We start from the raw sequence: 27691 nt of genomic DNA on the forward strand, positions 1-27691 counted from the left end.
ACAATCTTAGGCAACAGCCAAAGATTGCATAAATAATCTTGAAGAGCTCTGACAGTGTAGCCAGGACATTTTGGAGCACAAGTAAATGAAATGCAGACATTATTCATCACCTTTTCCAGGAACTCTTATTTAAATGTAGCTCCTTATATTGAGGAAGAGAGGCTTTTTCCAGCCTGTTGTAAATGAAGCAATCTATAATTCAGCACAGTTTTAATGGCTAGAATAGCTAACAGGAATCTTTTGTCCTTCTAAGACAGTAATGAATAAGAACTGAAGGGTTTTTTTTCTTCTATTTTTTTTCTTTTTTAAACCTTCCTCTGCAGTTGGTTATCCATGAGTAACTTCCAGCTTATACACTGAGTGCTGCTTCCACTTGCTTTATCTTTAGCTTCTTGGCAATATGAGCACAGGGCACCCAATTGGTGCAGAACTAACAATGAACAGAATGCTCAAGTGACAATTTGATCATATCTTTCAGTGTGTATGAATCTTTGGAAGCTAATGGAGTTCCACTAGTTTCTGCAAGATGTTGAATATACCCTTGAGTTTATACCGAGTTTGTTCTTCATTATTAAAAAATAACGAATACAAGTAAATAGAGGAATGCTAGAAACAACTATTCTGAAATCAAAATCACAGACAGGACTATGCATTTCATTAATCTTCCAACTTCCTTGTGTATGTCATGTTTAAGATGGACCATCATGCTTCCTATGCTCTTGGGTTGATTTTGTTTACCTTTTGGACTTTTTACCCTGCTCCCCAGTCCATGGGGTTTTGTGGGGGGTGTGGTGTGTGGGTTTTTTTAAACATAAATCTGCCTGCAGTTTGTCAATGTATTCTAGGCAAGGCTTACAATATTGTCCCACTTCCTACAAGATGACAGGAAAGCTGATGGTAAGGCAGCTCTTGCTCCAATATGCAACTTTTTTATATTACACGGTAAAGCCCTCACCGATTCTAGTTACCATGGTATGTTTCTTTCTTTTCTAAAAACCTTTAAATCCAGTCTTTTGTGCTTTATCTTTTTCTTCTGTTATGATCCAGGATTTAAAGCTATTTCATGCGTTGTGTCCTTCAAGACAATGTATTTTTATAACACTAACAAAAAGAAGTTTGATCTGTAGAATATGGCTTAGCCTTAGATCCTACCCTATAGCTATTTTGATACTGTGAGTATTCACCTTCCCTCTTAATAGCTGCCCAATTTTTTGGTGATAAATATTAATTTTACAGATCTATAGCTGTCTACATCACTCCTTTTAGCTTTTTGGAGTACTAGAAATATTACAATTTTCCACTCCAAAATTTGCTTGGTATATTCCTACATTCCAAGTTTCTCAAACGTCACTGTTAAAGGAGTAATTTATTTCAACTAAATCACTCCATATGCTGAAACCTGCACAACCTGCATTGAATTTTCCAATATTTATGTACTTTATCAGGAGTAATTAGCAGTTTTCCAAGTTCCTCGATCATTTATAATGTGAAAGACATTTTTATTCATCTGACTTCTGCCTTGGGGAACAAGTGCTACATTGGTTAATACATGCACATGATTCTCAGTGACAGAAATTAAGTTCAGCTGCGTTATGCAAGGATGCGATCCAATTTCAATTTTTATCTCTAAAACGACACTCCAAGTAATGAGGCATGGCTATATGGCTTTTTCAGTCATCTTACATGAGAAACTTCCCATGAGAGCAAAACTAGAAAGGACTCCTTGAGACTGAGAACATTTATAGAACAATTACATGAATGTTTGTGTGAAGCACACATTCCAACCCAAATACAAGGATGTTTAAGAAGGTGTTGCATGACCTGCCCAAGACATTTTTAAGTTGTGCAAGATGTTGAATTTTCATTTTTAGGTTTTTCGAGGTGAAATTTCTGCTCTCACTATGCATTTCCACTGAAATATTAAAGAAGAATTGATAAAAAAGATTACAGCAAATCACGTATTTAACATTTGGCTGAGGTAAGTCTCAAGGAGAGGACTGAGACAAATGACTGATTTCTGATCTGACTTCTCAGAAGTTCAAAGACACCATAAATTATAGATGTTTGACCGTCTTATCACTGTTGTGGCACAGAATTGTACACCAAATAAACAAAATAGACCAGCGCATGCATTGGGTGTTGTAGGCAGAGTTCACTGACAACCAGCTTTAATGGCTCAAATGGGTAAAAAGTTCTGGAGCCTTTTCATAGTAAAATATTACACACGCAGTGTGTAATGATTGTCAATTAATGTCTACATGGAATAAATGAATATTAAACAAGCAAAATGCTGAGAGCTGCCAACAGAACTGTATGGGTTAATAGGTGGTTTTTAGAAAGCCTTTTCAGACAAAGCCTCTGAGGTTATTGTGTTATCTCATGAATCAGTTGGTAGAATGTTTTGCCAATGAATGTAAGGAAGTTTAAAGCTGTTGGCTTTCGCCTACCGTACCAAGATCAGTCTTAAGATCTGTTGGCAGACTTAACTTTCTTGATCCTTTAACTGAAACAACAGAAAAAGGAGAAAGGCAGTTGTTAATAAGTAAGAAAGAAAAAGGAGCGAGGGAAAACAACATGCCATCTTCTGGTTAAAACCATGTTGCAAATTTGTAGCATTTTTCTTTCAATCAGCATATAAAGGCAGAATTATGGTTTAAATATTTTCATTTACACCATTCAGCAAAGTAAACGTAACTGAACAAAGAAGCACTGGAAAAAAACATTACTCCAGCTGTCAAGAAGTGAATGGTGCTTTACACAGCTTTGGCTGTGTGCTGCAATATCTTACCTTGTGGTGACAGGAATGATAAAAAAAGAAACCACAAATGAGGTTAAGGCAAATATTGCAAATGCTGGTTATGCAGCATATCACAAATATTTAAACACCTGCAAACTGATTTAATAAGAGGGTGCAATGAAATTATGAGATCAGATGACATCATACCTCAAGATAGCATTTGAAAAAGAGAGGGCATATTGCACAGGTAATGGAGTCACAACGTATTATTGTAACATTACGGAAAGGAAGACAAATTGCACAGAAACGAAATACAGCAGCTTCAGGACATAATGTGGTGTTATCTAGTAATCAAAATATTGCACTCAATTTAGTGAAGATTTAATTATTTGTTATGCTCCAATTATGCAACAAAACTATAATTTTGCTTCTGTTCAAAAATGTTTTCATTTCCTTACACACAAGCACATTTTCAAACAATGAACACCAGAGAACTGAAATGAAGCATGTCTTGTAGTAGCAGTCAAAATGGCATTAAATTTATCAAAAGAACGCCTTAAGAAACCTTTTATTAATTATTCAGAAGACTTAATTTCCAATTTGGTTATTTCATTTTGTATTCATTCAGTACTTTTTTCACATGGTTTTCTAGCTTTCCCATACTGCCTCTTACCACAAGTGAACAATCAAATATTTGTCAGCTAACTATTATAATTCTGAAGAAGATCACACATGGTAAATACCACAGTGACAGGAGTAATAGGACATATGAATATAAGGAACAACTTCTTTGTTATTTTTATTTAGTAAGCTTTTAGGTCAGAAGGATGCCCAGAACAACCACTTACCATTTTAAGTCACAGAATCCCTGTGAAAAATTCCTGATTTATTCTTTTGCAGTGTCATAAACTACAAAGCCTGCAATGTGGCAGAAGTAAATATCAGTCAGCACCTACGTTAGATGTTTTTCTCTTCAGGGATGAGTAGGGAAGCCCGTGAGACCCTTGAGCAACATTTTACCATCAGTATAACCAGCATAGCCATCCCAGTAACTCATTTGTAGCTGCCACTTTAACTCAGGACAAGGTGAAGAGATCTTTTCAGGAGAGCCCGATATCAAAAATATATATCCCTAACACTATTACATGAAATTTTCTAATGTGGAAACCAAATGTCAGGCTCCTACACCCATTTCAGGCACTCACACAAAGGGCAGCTTGACTTTCAGAACAGCCTTTAAAAACTATTCAATTTATCTGAGCAGCTGTCATAGACTCTTTCAGACTGTGAATGGAAGATACTGCTCCAGAAAATCCGTGCTTTGCTATACAGAAAGAAGCAACACTTGTGATATAATCTCCTTTAAGGGAAAGGACAACATCTGGCCTAGCCAGCCCTCTGAAAAGGATAAGCAATTTCTAAGAAAAACTGTAGAACACTTTACTAACAGACTGGGATTTAATTGGAATATTTCCAAGCTATAAAATCTAGCTTCATTTAACAACAAAGAGCTTCATTAGTGCTGTCATCATGCTGGCTTTGAGTTTACAAATTGGTAGTTTAACCTCTTCTATTTCTTTGTTACAGGTGTTTGTGTGCAACAGGAATTACGTGTCTTGTGCTATAAGCCACAGCTGCTCCCAAATTGGGATACATATGTCTGGACTGCAAGAAACAGCTCCCAGCATTTTGTTTGCAGGCTCACACAGCACATGAAAGGTATGGGCTTTCTGATTCCTCTGAAGCACTCTAAACAGGTTTGATTTGGGAGTTGCCACAGCTGCCATGCAATAATCACATGCACTTCCCACTGCAATTCCATGGCTGGACATGATTGTGCCAGGACACAGCATGGATCTCTGTCCACAGACCACATCTTGGAGGGTAACAACAAAAGAAGCAGCTGGGTGCTTTCACACTTAACTGTGATTAAAGTTGAGTATATTGCTTTCTATTAATAATATTCACATTCTGATCAGTTTATGTAACCTATTTTGAGTACCTAAATTATGTGTGTTTTACTATCTTTACATTGATTATAAAGGAGGATCATGCATGGAAACATATCTTGTTACGAAAGAGCTTTTTAAAACCAGTTGAACTTAAGAATGAAGTAGAGTATGAAGGTTCAAGACGCCAGCAGAGTTGTTTGCTATCATTACTTGTTTATATTCATGCTGGAGGCAGCCAGCAGAAATTGTGATACTACAGTGTAAGGCAAGACAGCCTCTGCCTAAAAGAGCTTAAAATGTTAATAGTCAAATTACCCAAGTGTGGGAGGAGAAAGAGCTCACAGGTACAGCTTAGCAGCTAGCTAAGCTAAGCACCCAGGTCTTCTGACCTGACATCTTGTTCTGTAGCCATATGGTTCCTGTCAGGCTCTCAATGGAACACCAAGGCACAACCAACAAACAGCTATAACATTCAGTGGTGTGTTTCCCTCAGCTATTACAGCAGGACTGTGGCCACAGATTTTAATATTATTGAAAAACGAGGGTGAGGTCTTTTTCTATTAGGGAGCTTGTGCCTGACTAACCCTCTGAAACATCAGACCCAGACTCTGCTGCTGAAGCAGGGTTTTGAGAGCCTAATATCTAGCTGTTGGACAAGGTATGCAGTAAAGTCCTGGAGGTTTGGCTACTGGTGCTCAGAGCCAAGGCAGAGACAGCCCTTTTTGTTCGGTGGTCTAAAGGAGAGCACCTGCTGATCCAGACCTGGACTCATGGATCAACATCCTCCTCTGTCCATGGATGGGGCTGGTGATCACCAGGCTGTGCTTGGCCCTGGTAACCCTGCCCTGAACTGCCCATGCCCCTTGTTTAGCTCCTGTCTGCCCTGTCCATGGGAACTGCTGGTCCCTGCTGGTGAGCTCAGGTCCCCTTGAACCCTGAGCTATGAACCACAGGCTGCACCAGGGCTACCCCTGCTGCTCCCCCTGAGCCAAACACCACTGCACAAACACAGGCCCCCATTTTCTCCCCTCTGCCAGCTTATACTGCTTCCTGCTCCTTGCCAATCTCTATATAGACACCCCTTCTCAAGAACTTAAGCAAACATGAATGCAGCTGGTCAGAAACTCCATCGCATGGGAAATAGTGATAAAATGCACCTTGTATCCACACTGCAGGAGCTAACCTCTCTTTAATTACTAATCTACTTTCTGACTAGTAAGCATTCTTTTTAATATAAACAAGTAGAAATGTTATGCTGGCAGTACTAACAATAACCAAGTTTCATAATAAATTACATTCTATGTATTACACACACAAAAAAAAATCTTTTGAAACATTTAGTTTCTAGCTTGTTTTCCAGTAGAACACAATTATCAAACTGAGTCAAATCTCTTCAGCTACTTTACAGTTACCCACAAGTTAAAAAAAGAACTGTTAGAAACTTAGTGATATTCTTCTTGAAAGAAAGCTATTTAAAAAACATTTCATGTAGGAAAGTGGGAGCTTGGCATGGCATGGGCCTAATCCCAGAAGATTTAACAAGTGAAATGAATCAGGATAGCAGCACCTGGAAATCACACTATGTATGAAAACTTGTAATCTTGACATTAGGGACCTGTTCGAAAGCTCACGGGAATACCTTTACATAGCTTTATAATCTTAAAACCATTTTTGATGCAAGTCCCCAATAAGAAGGTGATTTCTTGAGAAAAAACACAAATGTATTTTCATTTCAGAACACACATTTGAGAAGTCATTCTCCTATAAACAGACTCACAAAATTCCTTCTGCTCTTTGAAAGAGGTCTAAACTGTCCATTGCATCTCACACAACAAAGCTAAATGACCTATCAAAGTTTAATTTTCTTGTGCTCACAGGGTATTCTCAACTATGTGCTTCAATATGAAGCTGCAATATAAATTGTTAAAATGGTAATGGATATAATTATTCATACATGATTAATTTATACATAATGATTTATACTATATATTATAATCCTAAGAGCCTCTGAATAACTTTTCCTAATGAGATGATAGAAATAAAAGTAAACTTCACTGGAATGGGTACAATTCTGTAATACATGATATAGCAATTAACTCAAGCATTGGATATGGCACCACTTATATGATGAAAGTTTAGGGCTACTGTGCTCACATGTGCCACTGGACAGCAAATGTAGTACAAAGCCCTAACTGTTGACCTCCAAAGTACAAACAAAAATCAAAATGCAGTTTGACTTTCTCCACTGAAAGAACATGGCACGCAGGAGTAAGAACCAGATTCTTAGGGCTATGGTTTTAAGCCATCAAATACCACTATATGGCAAGCCTTGCTGCATTACTGTTCTCATTAAAAATGTTTTATATAGATAAGTGTTTTGGGGTTTTTATTTTTAAGGTTTTTTTCCCCACACTTTTTACCAGTGTTATTCCACATATATATATTCCTACATCCAGATTACATTTACAGTGGAAATTGCCACCACTCAGATTTTCAAAAATAAGCAGAATCTTTCAAATGGCTTTATTAACTTTTTGCTTTCCTTTATAGAGTTGGAAATGCATCACTATAGCATTTAGCTGATTTAATTAAACAAGATACCAGTGGTTAAGGAGGATTATTCCTCTCCTCTCTCTACCATTTTTAAAAAGAAAGGTTGGTGGTAATTCAGTTGCTGCTACCCTCTGTGTGGCACTGTGAATTTCAGAAAATTTTTCAAATGGTTTAATTTTACGTTCTATTCTGAAAGTTGCTCAGAACGGAAATCTGATTTTTCAATAACATCACCTGCAAAGTTATGTTTTAGTAAATAGTACAGGAGGAACATTTGAGTAGACAGTCTTGTGAAAAAAGTTAAATATTACTTAATGAAGAAGTTGGATTTGTGCTGAATTATAAACCAACTCTGAATGTGAAATAGGGACTGCTTTTCAGCACTGAGTCTCTCACTCAGTGCTCCAATGTTTATATCAATGATAGAACACACAAATTCCCAATTCTGCATTGAGGCAGGGAGAAGAGAAACAATAAAGCTGAATTACTTAGTTGACCTAGGCTGGCTCTGCAGAAGCTTAGTCAGAGGTTAACACCTTGACAAGCAGTAGGATGTTACAGGCAAAATGCATTTTCCAGAGAAATGGAGATAGTTCAGTCACTCTAAGCAATGTTCAGGATCAGACTAGAAATGAAGCAGCAGAAGATTTTTCAAGTCCTCCAAGAAGCCTTCACTGACACTGTTCTTGTGGGCCTGATTGGAATGGTAATCTGACTAAGTTACTAATAGCTCTCTTGGATGTAAAACTACACTGGCAATTGGTGCCACATATGGATTCTTCCTGGGTGTTGTCTTGGAGTCTCAAAGCACATGAGTGCAGCACTGTCGTTCCTCAAATCATTCCCCTTCTGATGGAACTAAGGATGAGGGTGCTCACCAGTGTGCCATCACATGTGCAGTCTTTGCCACCCAGACCACTGTCCTCCAGCAGTCTGCAATTTGCATACACATTGTGCATACTCAGGGCCAGTACCACTTCACTGCCAGGCGAAAAATGGATGTCACCATGATCTGACAACCAGAATGAATTGCTACAAATCAAACTCTGTTCCTTCTGTCTTTGCAAACTCATCGGTCAGTGATGGAGTCATATCCACAGGACCTTCATTGGGAAGCAACTTGAATCACTTCACTCAGCAGTCAAGTGTGGTTTCAGTTTCTGCTATTTCTGAAGGATGAAGTCTTGGTCTATTTTTGGCAGAGGAATGTGGCCACTGGTTTTGCAAACACAAATATCATGGGGCTCTCACAGAACGCCGCACACTTCCATTGCACAGCTTGTGTGCCATGAACTTTAAACAGATCAAAGGCAAGGCTGGAAGGATTCTGCCTAACAAATCCATGAGTGTGTAGTTGTGTTCCATGAGCAAGAAATGTTAGTCAGTGAAAAGGCTCACGTAGGTGTAAGGTTGTGCTCATAAGCAAGAGATAGTTCCACTCCCAAGCCCTTAGAGGGTACAGTTACTCCAGCTGATTAGATTGCCCAGCTGTACAGCAGGTATGCCAAAGCAAAATTAATTAAATTTTGCATTAATTTATAAAAAATAACTAATATCAGTCACAGTAAAAGAAACATCTTGTTTCAAAAAGCAGTTCTAATAATAGCTACTGCCTACAAAATTGCACCTGATACCACATTCTAAAGATTCAAATATAGCTTGGAAAACAACATGAAAGTGCTAAAAGAGGAAACACCCATAAATGTGCCATGTTTTCCCGGATGAATGATCTTCAAAACAGAAAAGTGGAATAAATTTTGGAGCAAATTATCTTAAATTTATCTGAGAGAGCTATTTTTGATCACTAGCAGAAAGAAAAACTGAAGTTAACTGCAGAAAAAGTAAGGTGCTACAGCAGTCAGTCATCATTATAAAACAAGGAATATGCACATATGTTAACCAAGCCAGTGATCTCTTAGTTATCAGTAAAATGAAAAAGAAAACTTTTAGCTCATTTCTGAAGAGAAAATTGAAAGTTGAATCCCAGTTAGTCTCACAATAAGTTATCTTATTATACTGAGCTATCCAATGTTTTATTTTAAACCCTATACCATGAGTTTCTGAGACCTTGCTCAAGAGTTTGAGCTCCTAGTTTTATACTATTATTATTATAGCCTATTTTGCTTTGATATTCCAATGTCTACAGAATTTGGGTTGCAAGTAGTACAAGAAAACACATATTTCAAAATAGCTGTTTTGTTTTAGCTTCTGATATGTTGGAAAAACACTTATTAGTTCCAGCTCTGTATAAATTACTAATTAGTGGCCTCCATTCAAGATTAATTTGTCCTGTTACAATAAAATAAGTGAAACAATAATGGAGGATTTGAATAGCATATTTGTGGGAATTTGTTACCATAACTAAGGAAAAAAAAAATCTATCCATACTTACCAAACTACAAGGAGAAGTGTGATATGCACACCACAAGCAAAATGATGTATCCCAGCTACACCTCCTTATTTTCCATCACATTTAAAAGTCAGCTACTAGAAAACAGCTCTAAGCAATGATCTTTAAGTCAGTGAACTCACATTAAAGAGATCAATGCAGACTAGGCACTTGTAGAAAAAGTCTCTAGGAACTCCACCTTCTGAAGGACTATGGGTAGAATGGGAAACATTTATAAATTTTTAAATGGCCAAGATTTCCCTGCCAGGTCACAGTGGTTGATAAGTGAATATTTTCACTTGAGGTCCTGCTTCCATTTAAAATTACATAACTTAGGCACTGTTGGTTTCTACTGGTTAAAATTTACCTTCCCCATATTGCTGTTTTTCAAATAATTTCTCTGCGTGCACATATGCATTATACACAGAAATAAATATATACAATATATATATACGTGAAAAATTATAAGAACTCCTTACTGGGGGAAAAAAAAAAGAAGAAATCAGAAAACCTTTTAAGAAAACAGACAAACAAGCCTCTAAGAAGATTATTGGAATACACCTGCACAGTGCTATTAATTCAAATGTTTTCATACTCTTCGCCTCAAGATGCACCACATACATTTAATTTCTCTTTAAGTAAACAGAATTAGGATTTTACTGTGCTATGTAATAAGCACTTCTCCAGTAATTTCTTCTCTTTGGAACTGTAACTATGCACTTCCCTTCTTAGGGATTAATGAAACACAGTGATGCATGACATGAATGGCTTATACAGACTGCAGGAAGAGAAGCCAATCACCTTTACCTGAAGTGGGAGACTTGCAACGCTCTAGTTCCAGGGAAACTGGACTGTCACTGAGTTCAGTCAGGCCTGAAAAAATGGAGTTAAAGAGGTAAGTTACAATCTAACAGGGCATGCTTCAACTTTCTTGGCTGATGATATTCTGCACTTTAAAGTCAATTTGGAGGAAAGAATGGTGTGAAATGAGAGGGAAATATCTACTTCAGATAAGTGCAGTTATCAGGTTGTCACTGCAGAAATTTAGGTTTGTTTCAAAAAAAAAATCACACCTCTTGTTAATTCAGATTTGTTTTCCAAGTGCCTCAGAATAGAAAAGAGTGACTGAACCTAACAATATAAAACAATTAAGTATAGTTTAAAATTTAAAACTCTGTGATATTAATCAAACTCATTCATCCCTGTCAAACTGATGTGGAAGCAACTCTATGCTTTCAACTGCTGCAGAATGCAGAGAGGAAACAGGGGAGAAAAAAGTAAAATCACACCTACTATGCAGTACTAGGAACTTTCATATGAATTCACACAAGATAGATAATTTTAAATAACATGGAGGCATTGATGAGGCATCGATAATGCTAACAGAATTTTTGGACAAGATGCTTTGTATACTGTTCATAAATATTTGTGGGGAACTCAGCCTACATGGAAGGCAGCAACACATAGAATAATCCTACTCTATACTGCTTAAGCTTGATCTTGTTGCTATGACCAAATTGAGATCCATCTTTGGCACAGGTTGAATGAAGAGGCTCAAACATGGCTTTTGGCACGGTAGGGAGGGAAAGTCTGAGCTCATGCCATCCTTTACCATGAGCTGGCTGTTAGGTGGCTGAACTGGGCACAGTCACACCTATTCAAACCCACCCTTCCTATGTATCCTGTAATGCCCTGTGGCCTGTATCAAGTGGTTCACCCTGGTTATACAGAGCTCTGGCACTTCATGCCACAGGCCACGTGCCTCTTACTGGTAGCCCAGCCCCAGCCATAACTACGCTGGCACTGTGGGCTCACAGCACTCAGGTCAGAGTGTAGTGTCCCTCAGCCCACAGTCACATGTACATTACCATCGTACTGATACTGTATTTACATACACACTGCTCACGTTGTATCCATACAATCAAACACCTTTCAGTGTGCTTTAAGCTGGCACCAAAAGATGACATTTTAAAATTATTATTGCTTCTGGAACCTTAGACCCAGAGTCCCTCATCTCTAGAATTCATACACACACTAATCCTAAAATATTTGGCTACCATTTGGTCACCAATGCTGTTCTCTTGGTGTTAAAAACAACAAATCCTTAAGGTAGGTACTGACAATTTTACTACAAGAACTGGGGAGAATCCAGAGCCCCGACAAGTGGAACAGAAAAAAGCTTCTAACCACTAATGAAGATGCAGTGGTACAAGAACAGCATTGAGAGCTCTTTGGAAAAGCAGCAGTATTGATTTGGCCTGTAAAGTCAGTATTAATGATATACCTGTTCCTGACTCCTAAAGAACAAGAGCTCACAAACCAGATACTATTGTTGAAAACCAGCAATTTTTTATTTTGAGAGATATACTTGCATATTTCTTTGATTCAATTTTGAATCTGTGAGAGAATTTTATATTTCAATAATAAGTCCAGTCACTTTTGCTGTTATGAGAGTACTCAGAAATTCTAATCATTTAGGGAGCCTCTCTACGTATAGCTTTTTTATGGCAAATCTTTATTCTACTTGACCCCAAGGTTTCTGCAGGTATCTGGAGATTTGGGACAGAATTGATTTTTGCTGCAGAACTGTCTGCAAGGTGCAGTGGGAGCGAGTTTGGCACATTTGTGTAGCATTAGAGGCCTTGGACGAATAAAATTAAATATGACACTGTTTCTTTGTAAGTGAATTTTAAAGTTTTAACAACTTATGATGTTCTAAACCTTGTATAGTTAGTACTGGTATCAGTTACAGTGTCAAATCCCAGGTCAGATTTTGCTTCTAAATAATGGCGGTTTTTTTCTTTTGAAACTGTGAGTTCATAAAACAATATTACATCTCAATATAAATCATGGTGCTACAGCCTTTCAGAGGAAATGCACCAAACAGCACCACCCAAGAGCAATCACCGTAAGAACACCATGAATTCCTCTTACAACAAACAACTGGAAAGATACATTTCATATTATGGCATTTTAAAACGGTGAACGTGGGAACTTCTCTACAATTCCAGACTTGCTGCCAAGTCACTATCACCTTTAACAATGACCAACAGATGCTTTTAAAGCAGAAGTGCAGTATGTCCCCATGTTAAATTTAAGTGGTACCATGCGGCCTGCACAAGAACATTGTCTTAATCTCAGACACTTAGATTGCTTAAGCACTGCCGCTCACAGATTTTCTCCTGCCATAAATTTTTTTTGCTTTGAAATATTCTGAGTTCTCATTACCCATCCGTTTGTCCCAAGTATCTTTTAATCTTGCTAAATCCTAAATTCTGTAGATGTTATAAGGCAATGAGTTGCACAATCATCATTCATGGAAAAGAATAAACACCCATTTGTCAATTTTTATGTATTACCTTTGATTCCACTAAATGTTGTCTTTTGTTTCCCTTTGAGTTAAGAAGAGCTCTTGAGCTTCTTCTCTGTACTACTGCTCACTTTCTGCCGTATCTTTCTTTTCTAGGAAACCAAGCTAAATACTTTCAGCAATTTTTCATGTATAAATATTTCCAAGGACTTCAGTTTCCTTGAATGTTTGAGAGAATTTAACAGCTACTGAAGTCAGATTTCAAAAATATTTTCACTTTCCATTTTGAAGTTCTGTAGGCACAATTTGTGCCCCAAGATATTTTAGCTATTTTTAGACAAAAAAACCCCCACCACCCCAGAAATTTTGAGTCCACCTGGAGGAAGAAGAATGTAGCAGCAAAACTAAATGGAAATATCTGAGATTGGCAATGTGAACTTGTGAGAAGATACACCCACTCACATTATAAAGAAATTGGCTTTGATTTGAGCAAATCATAAATGTGTAAATAGTGAAAGATGTAAATATATCACATAAGGCAATAAAGCACTTTAAAGACATGTCCAATGGATACGTTTCAAACTTAACTGTGATTCCCATTTTCTTTTTGTTAAAGGATCAAAAAATGTACTGCCTAGTATGGAGTAACAGCTACTACGAACTCATAATTTAAAATTATTTTTCAAATTTTAAATGTCTGTATCTATGATTCAGACTGAATATTTACTTTAAAGTACCCAAAGCCATCATATGTTTTTCTATAAATAAATGAATTATAAATAAATTATCATAAAAATTCACAAGCCAGTAAGTAAGCCCAGTGCTATCTTAATCCATCATTTTCACACTGAATTACTATACTATATTTTATTTATGCTTATATATATGTGTGTGTGTGTGTATATACACACCCCCAGATACACACACACACACATGTATATATATATAAGTGCATTCTTTGGAAATTAGTTAGTTAGGAATATAGCTGTTGACTTAACACTCAACCTATATTAGATTCTTAGGTGTGACTTGAAGTGTCAATTACTGATATGTAATGACTCATAACACACAGTTTTCTGTGTCCTCCTGTCAGACTAAGGCTACTTTTGCTCACATCCTCTCAGGGGACTGGCCTGAAGGAGAAACAGGGACTTCTCACTGAAAGGACTTCATTATGAAAATTATTTTCCAATGTATGAACATCCTTTGAACTTGCAAACTTTTTGGATGCTTCATAAAGACTATTTATTTTCTTGTTCTTCCAACAGATGGTATGAATTTCTAGGAGGAGATGCAAATTCCTTTTGAATAATTGTGGTATTTTTATATTCTGCTATAACATTATCTCTCTAGATGCAGTAAATATACCTGTTTTAATAATATTACCCACCACCAGGTAATAACATTTTCAACTTGATTTCAGTTGAAGAAAAAAATAAAAGAAACCCAACAAACAACATAATTCTGCACTACTGCAGAGAGAGTTTATTTGATTTAGCTTGTCATATGTTCTTGCTACAAAGCAAGGTGGCTGCAGATGTTGCAGCAAATGGAACAGGTCATCAACACTAGAAAGCAATCCCCAGCTCTGCACTTACCCTCATCTCAGCTTTTTATTTTCCTCAAATTACTTCCTTGATAGGACTATTATGTTTCAGTCTCTCCCATCATGTATACCTAGAATTACGTTTCTTCCCTTCTTGCTTCCCCTTTCCCACTTTCACCTCCCAAACCAGAGAATGTGCTGTCTTAATGCTCCAGGTCCACTCCAGGTGCATTTGAGTCTAGCTTCAATATATAATCATTATCAAGCTCTCTATAGATTTATTGGCTAAAATTCAAAACAATTATTCCACCACTAGGCTTTGCATATTGGATGTCCTTGACATTGTTGGCTGTGTTTTTCCTTTGGAAAGCCTCTTCTCCAACATAGTTCTTCTTTCCTCTGTTTGACATTTGGGTTTTTTTTCCCCTTTCCCTCTTCAGTTGCAAGACATCCCAGACTGAAATATCAACACTTCCTTTATCTCTGTAATCCAGCATTTGATTAAAATGAAGAATTGAAGAGATTCTTTTGTTTAAACATGGTATTAATTATATATATATACACATATTCATTACCCTAATGATTCATATATATACAACTCTAACTTACATTTCTTCCATCCAAGTTAGAGTAGCAGTCTTGTCTTTCTAAAATCTACTCAAAAGTGTCAAAATATGAACTTAACATGACCAAGATGACCCTGCCTTTTTCACTGATGTCTCCTCTTCACTATGTCAACAGAGCTGCCAGCACTACCGATACTCTAATATTGGTTATACTCTTTGAAGATCAAGCTCTTAATTCTGGTAATAAGACTGGGTACTAAATTACACTGTTTCTTCTTGCAAATCACCTCTAAAATGATCAAGAAAAGTTTAAGTGTCTTGTTCCTTGATAATTTCTTCTTTGACTTCAATGCCTACAAGTCATTCTCGCAAACTGATCCTCATGAAATCATCTTCCTGTTTCATTACTTAATTGAATCTACTGCTCATATAGCTTACCATTAACTTCCATTTTCCTTGATATAATCCTTAAAACTTTAGACCTAATGCTTATGTTATGTCATGACTGGTCCTGCTTTTGTCATAATAAAATCAGCTTCAACCGCACAATTTCCAAAAATAATTACTTTTCCCATCATTATCCCTTATGAGAAGAGATAATCTTGTAAGCCAAATCCTAAATCCCCTCTTAATATCCCCCTTAAAACTTGTATCTCAGATAAGACATATAACAAAGCACATCCTGAGAATGACTTAGCAAGATATTTTCATTCTATGACACATTCTGGTCCTGTTCTTGAGCTGAGTGCCTGGTGCATCTTTCAGATCATCATACAGTTTATAGTCCTGTATAAGCATCAAATGATAAAATCAAGAACCAAATAATTTTTGAGGAAAGAAACAAAGCTGTTAATGGTCTTGCCTGAAAGTCAGGCTCATACTATTCAGTTATGATGTACACAGGAAGATTTTGTGGACTTTGCTGATTCTGGAGTTGAAGATGGAAACGAGATAATACAATTCCAGCTGTGAAAAACTCTATGGTCTGTGTTTGTAATTCTGAATGAAAACATTGGTGAGTTAGCATTTACTAACTTTTTAGATAGGAAAAACCCCAAACCTGTGCCTGCTGTCTTTCAGGTTCTCTGTTACAGACTTGAAATGAGCAAGACCGGACTGAGACTTCAACATATCGTACTCTGAACCTTTTTATGGACCGTGAGATTTGTAACTAGACTCATCTTTTAAATAAGCAGACCAGCTTTTGTGAGCTATTATAAAATAAAATCATAGAAATCAGAATAGAGGCATGGAACACAATTTCTCCTGCAAATGTACAAATGTATTTCAACAGCTACATAAGTCTGTATTTAAGTGAGATGATAAAATAACTGCCAATCCTTTCTCTTGCCTATATGGAATATTTTACAGAAAATTGCCTATCCAGTTGTTCTGTGGAAATTACTTTAAAAAGAGATGAATAAGAGGCATCCTAGAGACCTAATTACATATAAGCACTGCAGTTAATTAAGATACATATGGCTCATCTGTTGAACAGTCAATTTTGCAAAAATTAATTATGGCTTTGTTCATTGCATTCTGCAGTAATGAATACTAATATTTAAATTGCATATCAGTATAATTCAAAATTTAAAGATATTAAAACATTAATTTTCATAGCTTTCTTTGATGTTTGTATTTTTATGCCCACTTTACATTGCCCATCAAGGATCAGAGGCATGGGATGGTTCCCCAAAGTCAAATATTTGAGTACCAAAGATTAAAATTTTAAATTTTACAGCACCCAATTTGGTGGGTACTCTCTTAAGCCACATTGCTCTTCTGAAAAAGGGAAGAATTAATTGGTAACTACAACCAAATAGTGCCATTGCAAAACAAGAAATGCTTCATATAAGTAAATGTACACAGAAAGGAATATAAAACCAAAGAGATAATGTCATCAAGAACATAACATTGTCAAGAAATAATTTCTAAGGCCCAATCTGCCCATATAACACTGAGGTTTTCTCTTTGACTCTTTTGGAAGAAAAGAATATCTGCATAATAAAGGTAATTGTCAAAATTAAGCATGGCTGACATCACAAAATGTAGTAAGTTTGCATGCATGCTGAATGTGTTTAAAAAACACATTACAAAGCACAAACACATGGGTTTAAGTCAGGCATAGTCCAACCATGATAAAGCTACTTGCCTAACCTTTATAGAACTTACTCTGATAGGAAGTACGGATCCGTTTCGTTAAATCTGGATAAAAGTTAGACAGGCCACGCATGCAAAAGTTGTCTTTGGAACATGCCAGTACACCAGCATCAGCAGCAGGCAGAGGAAAGAGAGAAAAAACAGTCTAAAGTGAAAGGAAGTGATATCATAACCAGCATCTAGAACAGCCAAGGTGAAAAAGTTTCAGCAGATGCTTACCTTCCATTTGGGAGATATAACAAGAAAAATAATCAAAAAAGTAAGGGGTGTGGGATGGATGGTGAGAAAGCAGCTGAGGCTTTTTTTAGATGCACAGTTTCTATGAGCAATCGAGAAGTGTGTATTCCTTCTCAGTGGTCACTTATCCCCAGTGGGCTCCTTTCTAGCAGCTCTGCATGTCTGGAATGAAGCCTTAAAGGACTGGCTCTGACAGAGAAACCCTGCACATTCAGTGCTGATCACAGCTTTTCCTGCAGGAGCAACCCTCCACCTTTTGTACAGGCTTCTGCAGAGGTTGCTTGTGGCGAGTTGCTCGCATTACTTTGGGAGTTGCTGTGAGCCTGGCTGAAACCAGACAGAGAAGCTGAAGGTGGCTTGAAGCTGCTTGTCTCTTCTCTCCTCAGCTGTGCCAAATTTACATATTTAACACTTGGCACAGATGAGAGCTAAGCTTTGCCATGATTAAATGCAGAGAAAGTGAGATAAATGGTCTTTCAGGAACAGAAGTAGGCCTGAAGACTTAGATTTTATTCTCTAAATTTTACTTGCTGTTTGGAGTGCAAACATATCTTATCACTGTCTCTAACTACCTGAAGGGAAGTTCTAGCCAGGTGGGGGTTGGTCTCTTCTCCCAGCCACTCAGCAATAGGACAAGGGGGCACAGGCTTAAGCTCTGCCAGGGGAAATTTTAAGTTGGAGATCAGAAAAAAATTCTTTCCAGAGAGAGTAATCAGGCACTGGAATGGGCTGCCCAGAGAGGAGGTGGATTCACCATCCCTGGAGGTTTTTAAACTGAGATTGGCCGTGGCACTGAGTGCCATGATCTGGTAAAGGGACTGGAGTTGGACCAAGGATTGGACTTGATGATCTCAGAGGTCTTTTCCAACCCAATTGATTCTATGGTTCTATGATTTTATATTCCCAAATAATAAAAAGAAGATTTCCCATGACTCTATGGAGAAATAGGAATTGATGATTTAGTGCAGGGTCTGCCGATGAAAATGCTGATGTTATAAACCCGCTACAATCTGTTTCTTTTATAATTTTATGATTAGATTTAAAACTCCACATTTTCAAAGAGATTTTTAAATCTAACTCTAGAACTCCACAGCTATGTAAAACACATTTCATAATTGTGTCTGACTGTAGCATCTTACTATGGAATATGTCTGGCGAAAAAGACTTGAAATATAGATTATCTTCTGACTTTTAGATAACCAACAATGTATGGCAAAATTTAGCTGTATTGAAGCACTAATATTTCCAACACACAATGCATAATAACAATTATGACTGACAAACATGATCCTCTAAGCATCAAAATTTAAAATGGGGTACAGATGGATGTGGTAGGTTTATATCAAGAGCTTCAATTCACTAACAAAGTGCTTAATTTGAGCTATGTGTGCTACCACTTAACACGTCTCCTGGTGTCACACTTCTCTCAACAAATTAACAGCACCTGGCAGATGATGCATTTAAGTTTAAATTGTAGTCTTATTGCTATGAACCAGAAAGAAAATAGCATACAGACTACACTTCAAGTGACTGCCAGAGAAACAATTTATTGCTCGAATATCATTATGATTTTTTTACAGACTCAGCTGAGGGAATTACTTGCTGACCTCCATCCCAAGAGAAAAAACTTCATAAAACCTTTTGTTTCTGAGAAAGTGCCTGTACCTAAAGCATGTCAGGTTTCTTTTGTCAAGTTATAGAAACTCCATTGGCTGGCAAATAGTCATGCATTTCGAAAGCACTATAAAAAGCCACAGGCAAAAAAACTAAGGAACATATCAGGCTCATAAGCACACTGCTTTCTTTCCTACCTGCAGCAAACTGCCTGCTCTTGCGAGGTGAACGCGGCTGGCGCTGGTACGGATCGCTGGATCCACAGAGGTCGAGGGTTCCCATGCTCAGCAGGACTGTCTTCTGCATAAAGTCCACGACAGCCAAACCATTGCAGTTCCCAAATGCCACTCTGAGAAAAGAAATATTCCTCAAAGGTATTAGTAACACGTAATTAAGGCATGCAAACAATTATTATTACTTATTAATTCTGCACAAACTTTTCTTCAGAAACTACTCAAAGCTTAGATTTTAATTTTCTTTTTTACAGATTTGTAATCCTAAATTTATAAAGCTATTTTCTGAAACACAGCAACTGACTTTCCCAAAAGCAGACTTACAACTTTTATTAACTTTCTGTGCCAAACACACTGCAGTGATGTCTAAATGTGCTTCACTGAACAACAGAATTTGAGTAATGATATAAATTAAACCTACAAATCTGGACATAGATCTTATAAAGTGGTTATACATTTAGATAAAATACAAATACAAATTAAAATATAAATACAAACACATACAAAATAACTATTTTAAGCTAAATATAAATGACAAATGAAACATGTTAATCTGTATTACCCAAATCTGAATGGCATTTATAAAATTTTCTTTATTTCCTATTAAAACAGTCTCTACCCCTCTGTAATGGTTTTAAAATTGGCATTTTGATGGTTTGATTCATGGGCAAGATGTCTCTCGTTTTGTGTCAGACTGCAATTTCAAACTCCAGACAGGGAGGATTGCAGGAGCAGCCACAAGGAAACTTAAAAACACAAACAATGCTCAATAATATTAGGAACAATTTGTTATCAACCTCTGTCATTTTATGTAAAAAGTGATGAAGGTGATCAGTTCAAAGCCCTGCAAAATATGTAAGCATTTAATTCACTCTAAAAGTGAGATGTGCATTCACCTCTACCTGACTCTTCTTAATATAGCTCCAAATATCTGACAGGAATTGTTGTGTGGGAAACAGCAAGGCAAGAGAAAAGTAATGAGATGGAGGAAGGGGAAGCAGGGTAGCTAGAACATTTTCCTCTGTTTTACCTTTTCTTATGCTGCTTCCATTACAAAAGAGAGGGTTCCATATATAGCAAAGTAATACATAAAGTAAAATGAAGTGATTTTTCCTTAATTATCAAACTAGCAAATGAAGGCACCATCTACAACAGTGGCTCAAATTCTACTGGTTGTCACTACACCATATTTACTACCCCTGTCTTAATGCTGACTTTGGTACAGCATCTATGGAAATAGTGTGTATTTAAGCTGATTTTATGCATTGACTTTTTTCTCCATTGAAGTTGTGTCCCTTGGGGGTCCATGCCAGGACCAGAACTGTTTAATGTCTTTATCAATGACAAAGACAGTGGGATCAGGTGCACCTTCAGCAAGTTTGCAGACAACACCGAGCTGAGATGTGCCTGAGGGACAAGTGCTGTCCAAAAGGGCCTGGACAAGATTGAGAAATGGGCTCATATGTATGGGCTTAATGGTTTTAAATTAAAAGAAAGTCAATTTGCATTAGATGTAAGGACAAAGTTTTGTGCAGTGAGGGTGGTGAAACACTGGAACAGGTTTCCCAGAGAGGTGATGGATACCTCATCCCTGAAAACATTCAAGGTCAGATTGGATGGGGCTCTGAGCAACCTGACCTTGTTGGAAATGTGCCTGCTCACTGCAGGGTGTTGATCTGGATCACCTTTAAGGTCCCTTCCAACCCTAATGATTCTGTGTTCCTAAGTCCCTGCATTCTAGGTGGAGAAGAAAAATAAAGGAATAAAAATGATGAGCATCAATCTCATCCGTTAACACTTTAGGGGAAAAAAGAATAATCATTTGAATTTTGCAAATTATTAAGCTGAGATCTATGCATTTTGGAAAACCTGAGGCACAAGAAGAGCTAGTGATCATTCACACTCTGGCTAGCAATTTAATAAAACAAGTCATCACTTCCTGGTCTGTTTTTTTCCTAAACTTCTCTAATTTCACATACAAGCATGGATATAATATTTCTTAGACCCATAAAATTACTTTACCAAAAAAACTCTCAGAAATTGCTCATTAATATTGCAATGCTTCTGAGGAATGGTAAGAAAATCTAGACAGACATTACTATTACTGAGGCTTAAGATAAATTGCTAACATCTAAGTCTTTATGAAATCAAATACAAAATGAATTTCTCAATTTTGAGCAATGAATAGAATCAGTTGCTAGGCAATGTCCTGTTCTGTGGGTATCTCTCACAGAAATGTCATAATATCCTCATCAGACACTTCTTGACAATTAATATGCAGATTAGCTGAAAACTGTTACCACATGAGCTGGTAATAAATTTTCAGAGATTGCTTTTTGTCCAATAGAATCTACTTTAAAATAAATTTATTATTTGCATTTAACCTTGTTCTTCAAGGTTAACTTAGTTCTTCAGTTGTAATTTGAGTATTTTGTAAAATTTTCTACTTTCGTAACATGAAGAAGTTTTGGATGATTCATTTCAACATAAATAAAACAGGTGTTAATACTTCTAATTTGAAGCTTGGTACTGTTAAAGTAAACGAAATACATTGAAAAAATTTTCAGAGTGTCTGAAGTCTTTCATGTTTGCTGGGGATAAGGTTTTTTTAAATATCTCACTTCAGTACTGTTTCATGGCTGGAGTAATACAGAAATCATAGTGATTAAAAGAATACTGAAAGGGACTCCCCAGAACACATTAAACATTCTGTGCCTTCCTCCTAGTTGAAACTTATTAGTATAGAAAGAACATAAGGCAAAGGGTGACTCAAATCACTCTGCAACAAGGATGGCAAAAATGATGTATTCTCAAGCTTCATGCTGAAGTGGCATAGGGTTTGTTTTCCACACTGTGAGGCTAAATAACAGGTGAAAATTAAAGTAGCAAATAAAAATTCTGATGAGAGGAAGGACTGTACCTTGTCATAGGCCCAAGGAAAAAGTTAAAAGAGACAAGAGAAAAGGAGAGAGAAGAGAGTCTGCAGAGGAAATTTAAAGAAAAAGACCTTCTGGTGTAGCTTTTGTAGGCAAGTTAAATTTGGGTTATTGATTAGGCTGTTTTATTGATACATGCATTTATTTCTGAAACATTCATGTACATAGCATATGGTGTTTCAAAGGAGGTTGTCCTGTAAACTTTTGCTGCTCCTAGCAAAGGAAACAATTTAAAGCCTCTGACTGAATCAAATCAGTGGTTTGGGAAACCACTGTGAGCGCTGGAAGAACTGCAGCCTGTCAGAGTATTTGACAAGAGAGAGGATGGTGTGATTATTCAGGTGTTGCCTTGAGGTCTGAGATCTGCAAGGGAGCAAATGAGACAAAACCTAACAATTTGCACAAGTGACAAATGCATCTAGGTATGGTAAAGAAAAAGAAAGTTCTAGAGTTTGTGAATGGGAAACTGTCTAGAAATTCAGGCCAAAGACTTGAAAAAACACCTCCCGAGAGACAATACTTTTGCACAAATGTAAAATATCTTCATTAAACTGCCAAAGTCTCTGAAGAGACTCCAATGACTTACTGAAAATTAGTAGGAGTCAGCATCTAACACCCATTACAGCCTAAAGTTCTAATGGAGGAAGACCTTCTGCAGGGAAAACCTGTATTTAATGTATCTGGGTGACTCTCAGTAAAAGAAAATATTAAAAACTCCCAAATAAATTGAAGCTGAGGAAAAAAATTGCACACTCTCATTTGCATTGCCATACAGAATTTAGCACTTGAATGTTCCTTATTCAATTTTCAATTTCAAGTCACTGGTTCTTGTGCAAACAGACATTACCACAGACATGAAAATGGTGTTCTCAGAAGACAATTTCCAACTAAGTTAGGATATCATGATAATGGCATTTAACAGTTAATCACACCACCATTTTCTATGAAATGCATTTCACCTTGGTGAACCTTTCAAGTACTTTAAAAATTACATATTTGAAAGGCAAATAGATTTTATTTGAAAGGATGGACAGAATAATGTGAAAATATTCAGACTTTTAAATATGCATAGTAGAAACATTAGCAAGAACAGTAGTTTAACATCTCATTACAATCTTCATGTGAGTTCAAATAATTTTTCCCCAAGAATGTGAGCTAAAGCACTTTTGGAATATTTTACTTTGACCATAATAATAAATCAATGTAATCTTAATTTTGAGTTACTTACAGTCCATAAGCAGAGTTTACAGCAAGACTGGTAATCTGTTGTGGAGGCTCACCATCCACCCACACCAACTGAATAACAAGATCTGCTTGGTATCCAGGAGGCATTCGCACAGGTCGAGTCTTAACACTGAGAAGAAGAGGTACAAAATAAGAACAAACAAACAAACATACACACGGGGCCATAAATAACAACTGCTTCTCATCCTCGTGAATAATCAACCCGAATGGAAACTCTAAAATACTTCCTTCTGACACTTCGGAAAAAAACATTTCTCTATTTGGGGAACTTTTTTTTGTACTGAAGTAAGGCACAACAGAAAAAGGTAAGGAGCAAAGGAAGATGAGAAGGTATACCTTCCTGTGGTGGTCCTCACCACTGCACATTCAAATCCTACGGATCTGACAATTCTATCTGTCCATTCACTGCAAACAAGTCTGTTTTACTTTTTAATTTAATATGGTGATACACTAAAAGAAGATATGCAATAATAGCAATACTTTGAGGTATTCATGTTAGTCATTAGTACATTCACACTGTATGTAGTTTTATAAGTAAAGCCCACCAGTCAATGCATTTTTCCTGTAGCTGTAAACGGTGAGACAGCTTACATTGCACTCCTCTGCACACAGTCATAATATGGGAGTTAAACACACATAATCCTCTGGCTCTGTGAAAAATAGTGCCCCCAAGAAAGAGGACAGGAGGGAGAGTAGCTAGTTAATGTAGACATGGACAACACATTCTGAAGAACTGCAATTTTTGGCACATAATATTTCTTTCTGCTGTAATTGCTTCTCTGTCCTATGTACTGGATCTTGGAGAGGAGATCTTTGATGACACTGATGATACCGACTGCCTCCTGAATGTGACTGTGAATGACTCAGCAAACTTTCCAGGCAGTTCTGGCCCATACACCTGAATAGAGGATGGGTCAGACTGGGAGAAAAACCCCAACCAATTTCTATTCAGAAGCAAGTAAATAAGCACTTCTTTCAAGAAAGCATATTCAAACTCCTCGTTCAATAACTAGGGCTATTAGGTTCTTTGTGGCTACCTTGATTGCATCTGTTGGGATGGAGATCTTGGTGGCAAATAGAGCTACTGGTGATCTTGGAAAACTGAAGATAGATGCAGAAAATGGAAGTAAAATGAAGTGAAGCATCACCACAGATTGACACCAGGGCAGAAGTTCTGAACAAGATAACTCCAGTAGCACAAAGGGCAATGTACAAAGCAAATAGGGCTCTAATTCTGACAAAAGTTATGAAAAACAGAGGACTATGCACTCGTCTCTTATAGTTTCGTGGTTTGATTCAGACCATGGGTGTACCTTATGGCACAAAGATAAAATCACCAGCCTAGTGTTAGAACTAGAAGCACCTGAAGATACTTTCTGGAAAATTTCTTAAAGATAAGGACTATTTTCATAATAAGACCATCACATCTCTGTTGTGGATTACCCTCATCTGCCTGCCACACACCCTCCCAGCTTCTCTGTTACTTCCCTTCCTCAGCAGGACAGGGCAAAAAAGTAAGATGAAAAAGCTCATGGATTGAGATAGGACAGGGAGATCGCTCACCAGTTATCATTAGAGGCAATGCCGACTCAATCTGGAGAAAATTAATTTAATTTATTGCCAATTAAAAATATAGTAGGAGAGTGAAAAATTCTTTGAAATGACAAAACTAAAATTACCCTCTCCCCTCCCTTATTTTCAGGCTCACTTTCACTCCTGACTCCTCTGCCTCTTTCCCCACCACAAGCAGTGCAGCAGGGGTGGGGAATGGTATTTGTGCTCAGCTTTTAACACACTATACCTGCCATTCCTCCCTCATGCTTTTCCCCTGTTCCAATATGGGGTGCAGTCCTTCAAAACCAGACTGCTCCACCATAAGCCCCTCAAAGGTCACACCTTGTGCCAGAAAACCTGCTCCTGAGTGGGCTCCTCCATTGGTTACTGCTCTTTCCAGGAGTCTTTTCCAACATGGGTTTTCCATGGGTTGCAGGGGAACAACCTGCATCACCATGGACTCCTCCATGGACTACAGGGGCAACCTCTGCTCTGGTGCCTAGAGCAACAACTCCCACATCTCCTTCTCTCACCTGGGTGTCAGCAGGATTGTTTCTCATGCTTTTTACTTGTTCCTCTCTCTCACAGCTGCTGTGCAGCATTTTGCATCCTTCCTCAAATTTAATTTTCCAGAGGGTCCAGCCTCCAGGCTGAGGGGCTCAGCTGTACCCTGCAATAGCTCTCTTGGAGAGACTGGAGCTGGCTGTGTCCAGCACAGAGCAGACCCAGGGGCTCCTCACACAGATTGCCCTGAACCCTTTCCACCAACACCTGAGAATTATCTTTGATAATTGCTTTTTCAAAATACATGCATACCCTCTCCCAAATTGTTTAACCCTTTCAAGTAATACAGTTTATGCTGTACTGTGAATATTTCCACTGTAGAGGATCCACAAACCTTGTCAAAACTTATTTATTTATTACTTCATGAGAAAGTCATTCTTCATCTATCTTTCTAAATGCATTTCCTTAACAGTGCCTTGGCACACTATTTTATTTCTTTTGCCTGTTGTACTGTCCAGACCTTACATATCAATGTGTGTGGAGCAGTAATCAGCCACTTGGCTCGGATCCTGTTGCAGGAAAGACATGCCAGTACAGTTCAGCAAGTGCTCAACCCACTACAGTTGGCAAGAACTTTGTGTTGTTGCTTTCTATTAACAGCAAACCCCTTCTCAAAGTTTTGCACTTTCTTACCTGCTCTGCTGGCACTAAAGCTTTGCCCTTTTCTTTGTTCATGTTATAAATATCCATGAGCATTTCTGAAGTGATGCTATCTATAAGCTTAGTGAAGCCCTGGATTACCCAGGAGTATTCATGGTGAGAACAAAGGGATGAACATCTGTCAACTCAAGCTGCTAAGGGAGAGGGGTCTTTTGAGACCAGGAAAAACTGAAACTCCAAACAAGAGTTGTATACAATAAAGATGTACTATTTTCAAACAAACTTCACAGCAATCAGAAGCTGAATATTTTATACAAATAGTCCTTCAGAGTATCTTTGTGATGGAGCTCTTCAACTTCTAACATCTGTGGATAAGCCTTTAGGAGGTGTGGCAGTGATGGTCTTTCCATCTTGCACCCCAGTTTCAGTTTTCACCTCTTGCCATTAAAAATGTTACAAAAAATATGAAACAGGTAAATGAGATCCAAGAACCAAGACTTAGTCTAATGCTCTTCCAGTAGACCTTTCCATTCATGTTTTCTAATGGATAACTGATGATGTGGGGCAACACAGGAGTCAAATATGGTGCATTACAACAAGTATCTGTCAAAGCAATGCGTTTACCCTTTCCTTCTAAAAAAAATACCATGAGACTCACAATGGCTGCAGAATGAATTCTGATCTTCTAAACCATGTTTTTAACATGGTACTACTTTTCCAATGTGTTTTTAATGGCATGCTGAAAAATTTAGAGAACTTGCAGTGCCTCCTAAGTTTTCCTTTGGATTGTTGTTACCTGATGGAAAAAAGCAAACACCTTTCTGTCTCTATTTTTCACTGCAAATTTGAGGATCTACTTTGGCAAGATGGATATTATTTCACAGGGGTTTTCTCTAAGCATAGAATAAGCTGTAGGCGGTGAAAGACTGTAATACTGGAGTAAAATAATTTCAGGTTTCATGGTTAAATTTGTTATTCCCATGTTCTTGTGACACCTTTCTCTTTGAGGATCTTTGAGCTATTTTCCCCTTGTTTCACCAACCATCTTGCTTGAACAGTAATGCTGATACTTAGTTTTTCTTCACCTCGATTTGGAGTGCCTTTTTCTAAAGTGTTTATACTATAAGACTAAAACCACTGCAAGAATATGCACAGAAGGAATGTAGTTATTTCAGTGATGTCCTTGATGTGTTCTTGTTATGCTACTCTGAATTTGGTTTGTGGAAAGTTCACAAGATATTCACATTTCCTTATGACTTTGGAGTTGCTTGAAGCTACTGTCAAAACCCTTGATTGACCTAATTTTGGGGTGATGGTAGAAGTCTAGGAACAAAGACTGACGTTCTGGGTACAGCTTTTTGATAACAGTATTTACATCAAAAGTATTTATCTGCATAATTGCAAAGCCATTGGTTTCTTAGGTTATTACAGCTGCATATTTCACTGTAAAATCTTCTGAAAGAAGCAAGACCAATATTTATTCCATACTGCTGCC

At 37.4% G+C, this 27691-nt stretch overlaps 1 protein-coding gene across 5 annotated transcripts in view; it reads right to left on the bottom strand.

The window, feature by feature from the left end:
- Positions 1 to 27691, bottom strand: part of STXBP5L (syntaxin binding protein 5L) — a 207439-nt gene that overhangs the window by 35652 nt on the left and 144096 nt on the right. For 2 of the 5 annotated variants that reach the window (XM_071559878.1, XM_071559851.1), the window contains exons 17-20: positions 23462 to 23587; positions 19262 to 19413; positions 17226 to 17297; positions 10439 to 10504 (exon numbers count right to left, since the gene is read on the bottom strand). In XM_071559878.1, the coding sequence (XP_071415979.1) occupies positions 10439 to 10504; positions 17226 to 17297; positions 19262 to 19413; positions 23462 to 23587 (416 nt within the window). Of the gene's footprint in view, positions 1 to 2452; positions 2504 to 10438; positions 10505 to 17225; positions 17298 to 19261; positions 19414 to 23461; positions 23588 to 27691 lie in introns of all 5 variants that reach the window. The other 3 variants (XM_071559888.1, XM_071559870.1, XM_071559861.1) reach the window with 2 other exon arrangements.

Source organism: Pithys albifrons, chromosome 1 (assembly GCF_047495875.1).
Source record: "Pithys albifrons albifrons isolate INPA30051 chromosome 1, PitAlb_v1, whole genome shotgun sequence".
Classification (NCBI taxonomy): Eukaryota; Metazoa; Chordata; class Aves; order Passeriformes; family Thamnophilidae; genus Pithys; species Pithys albifrons.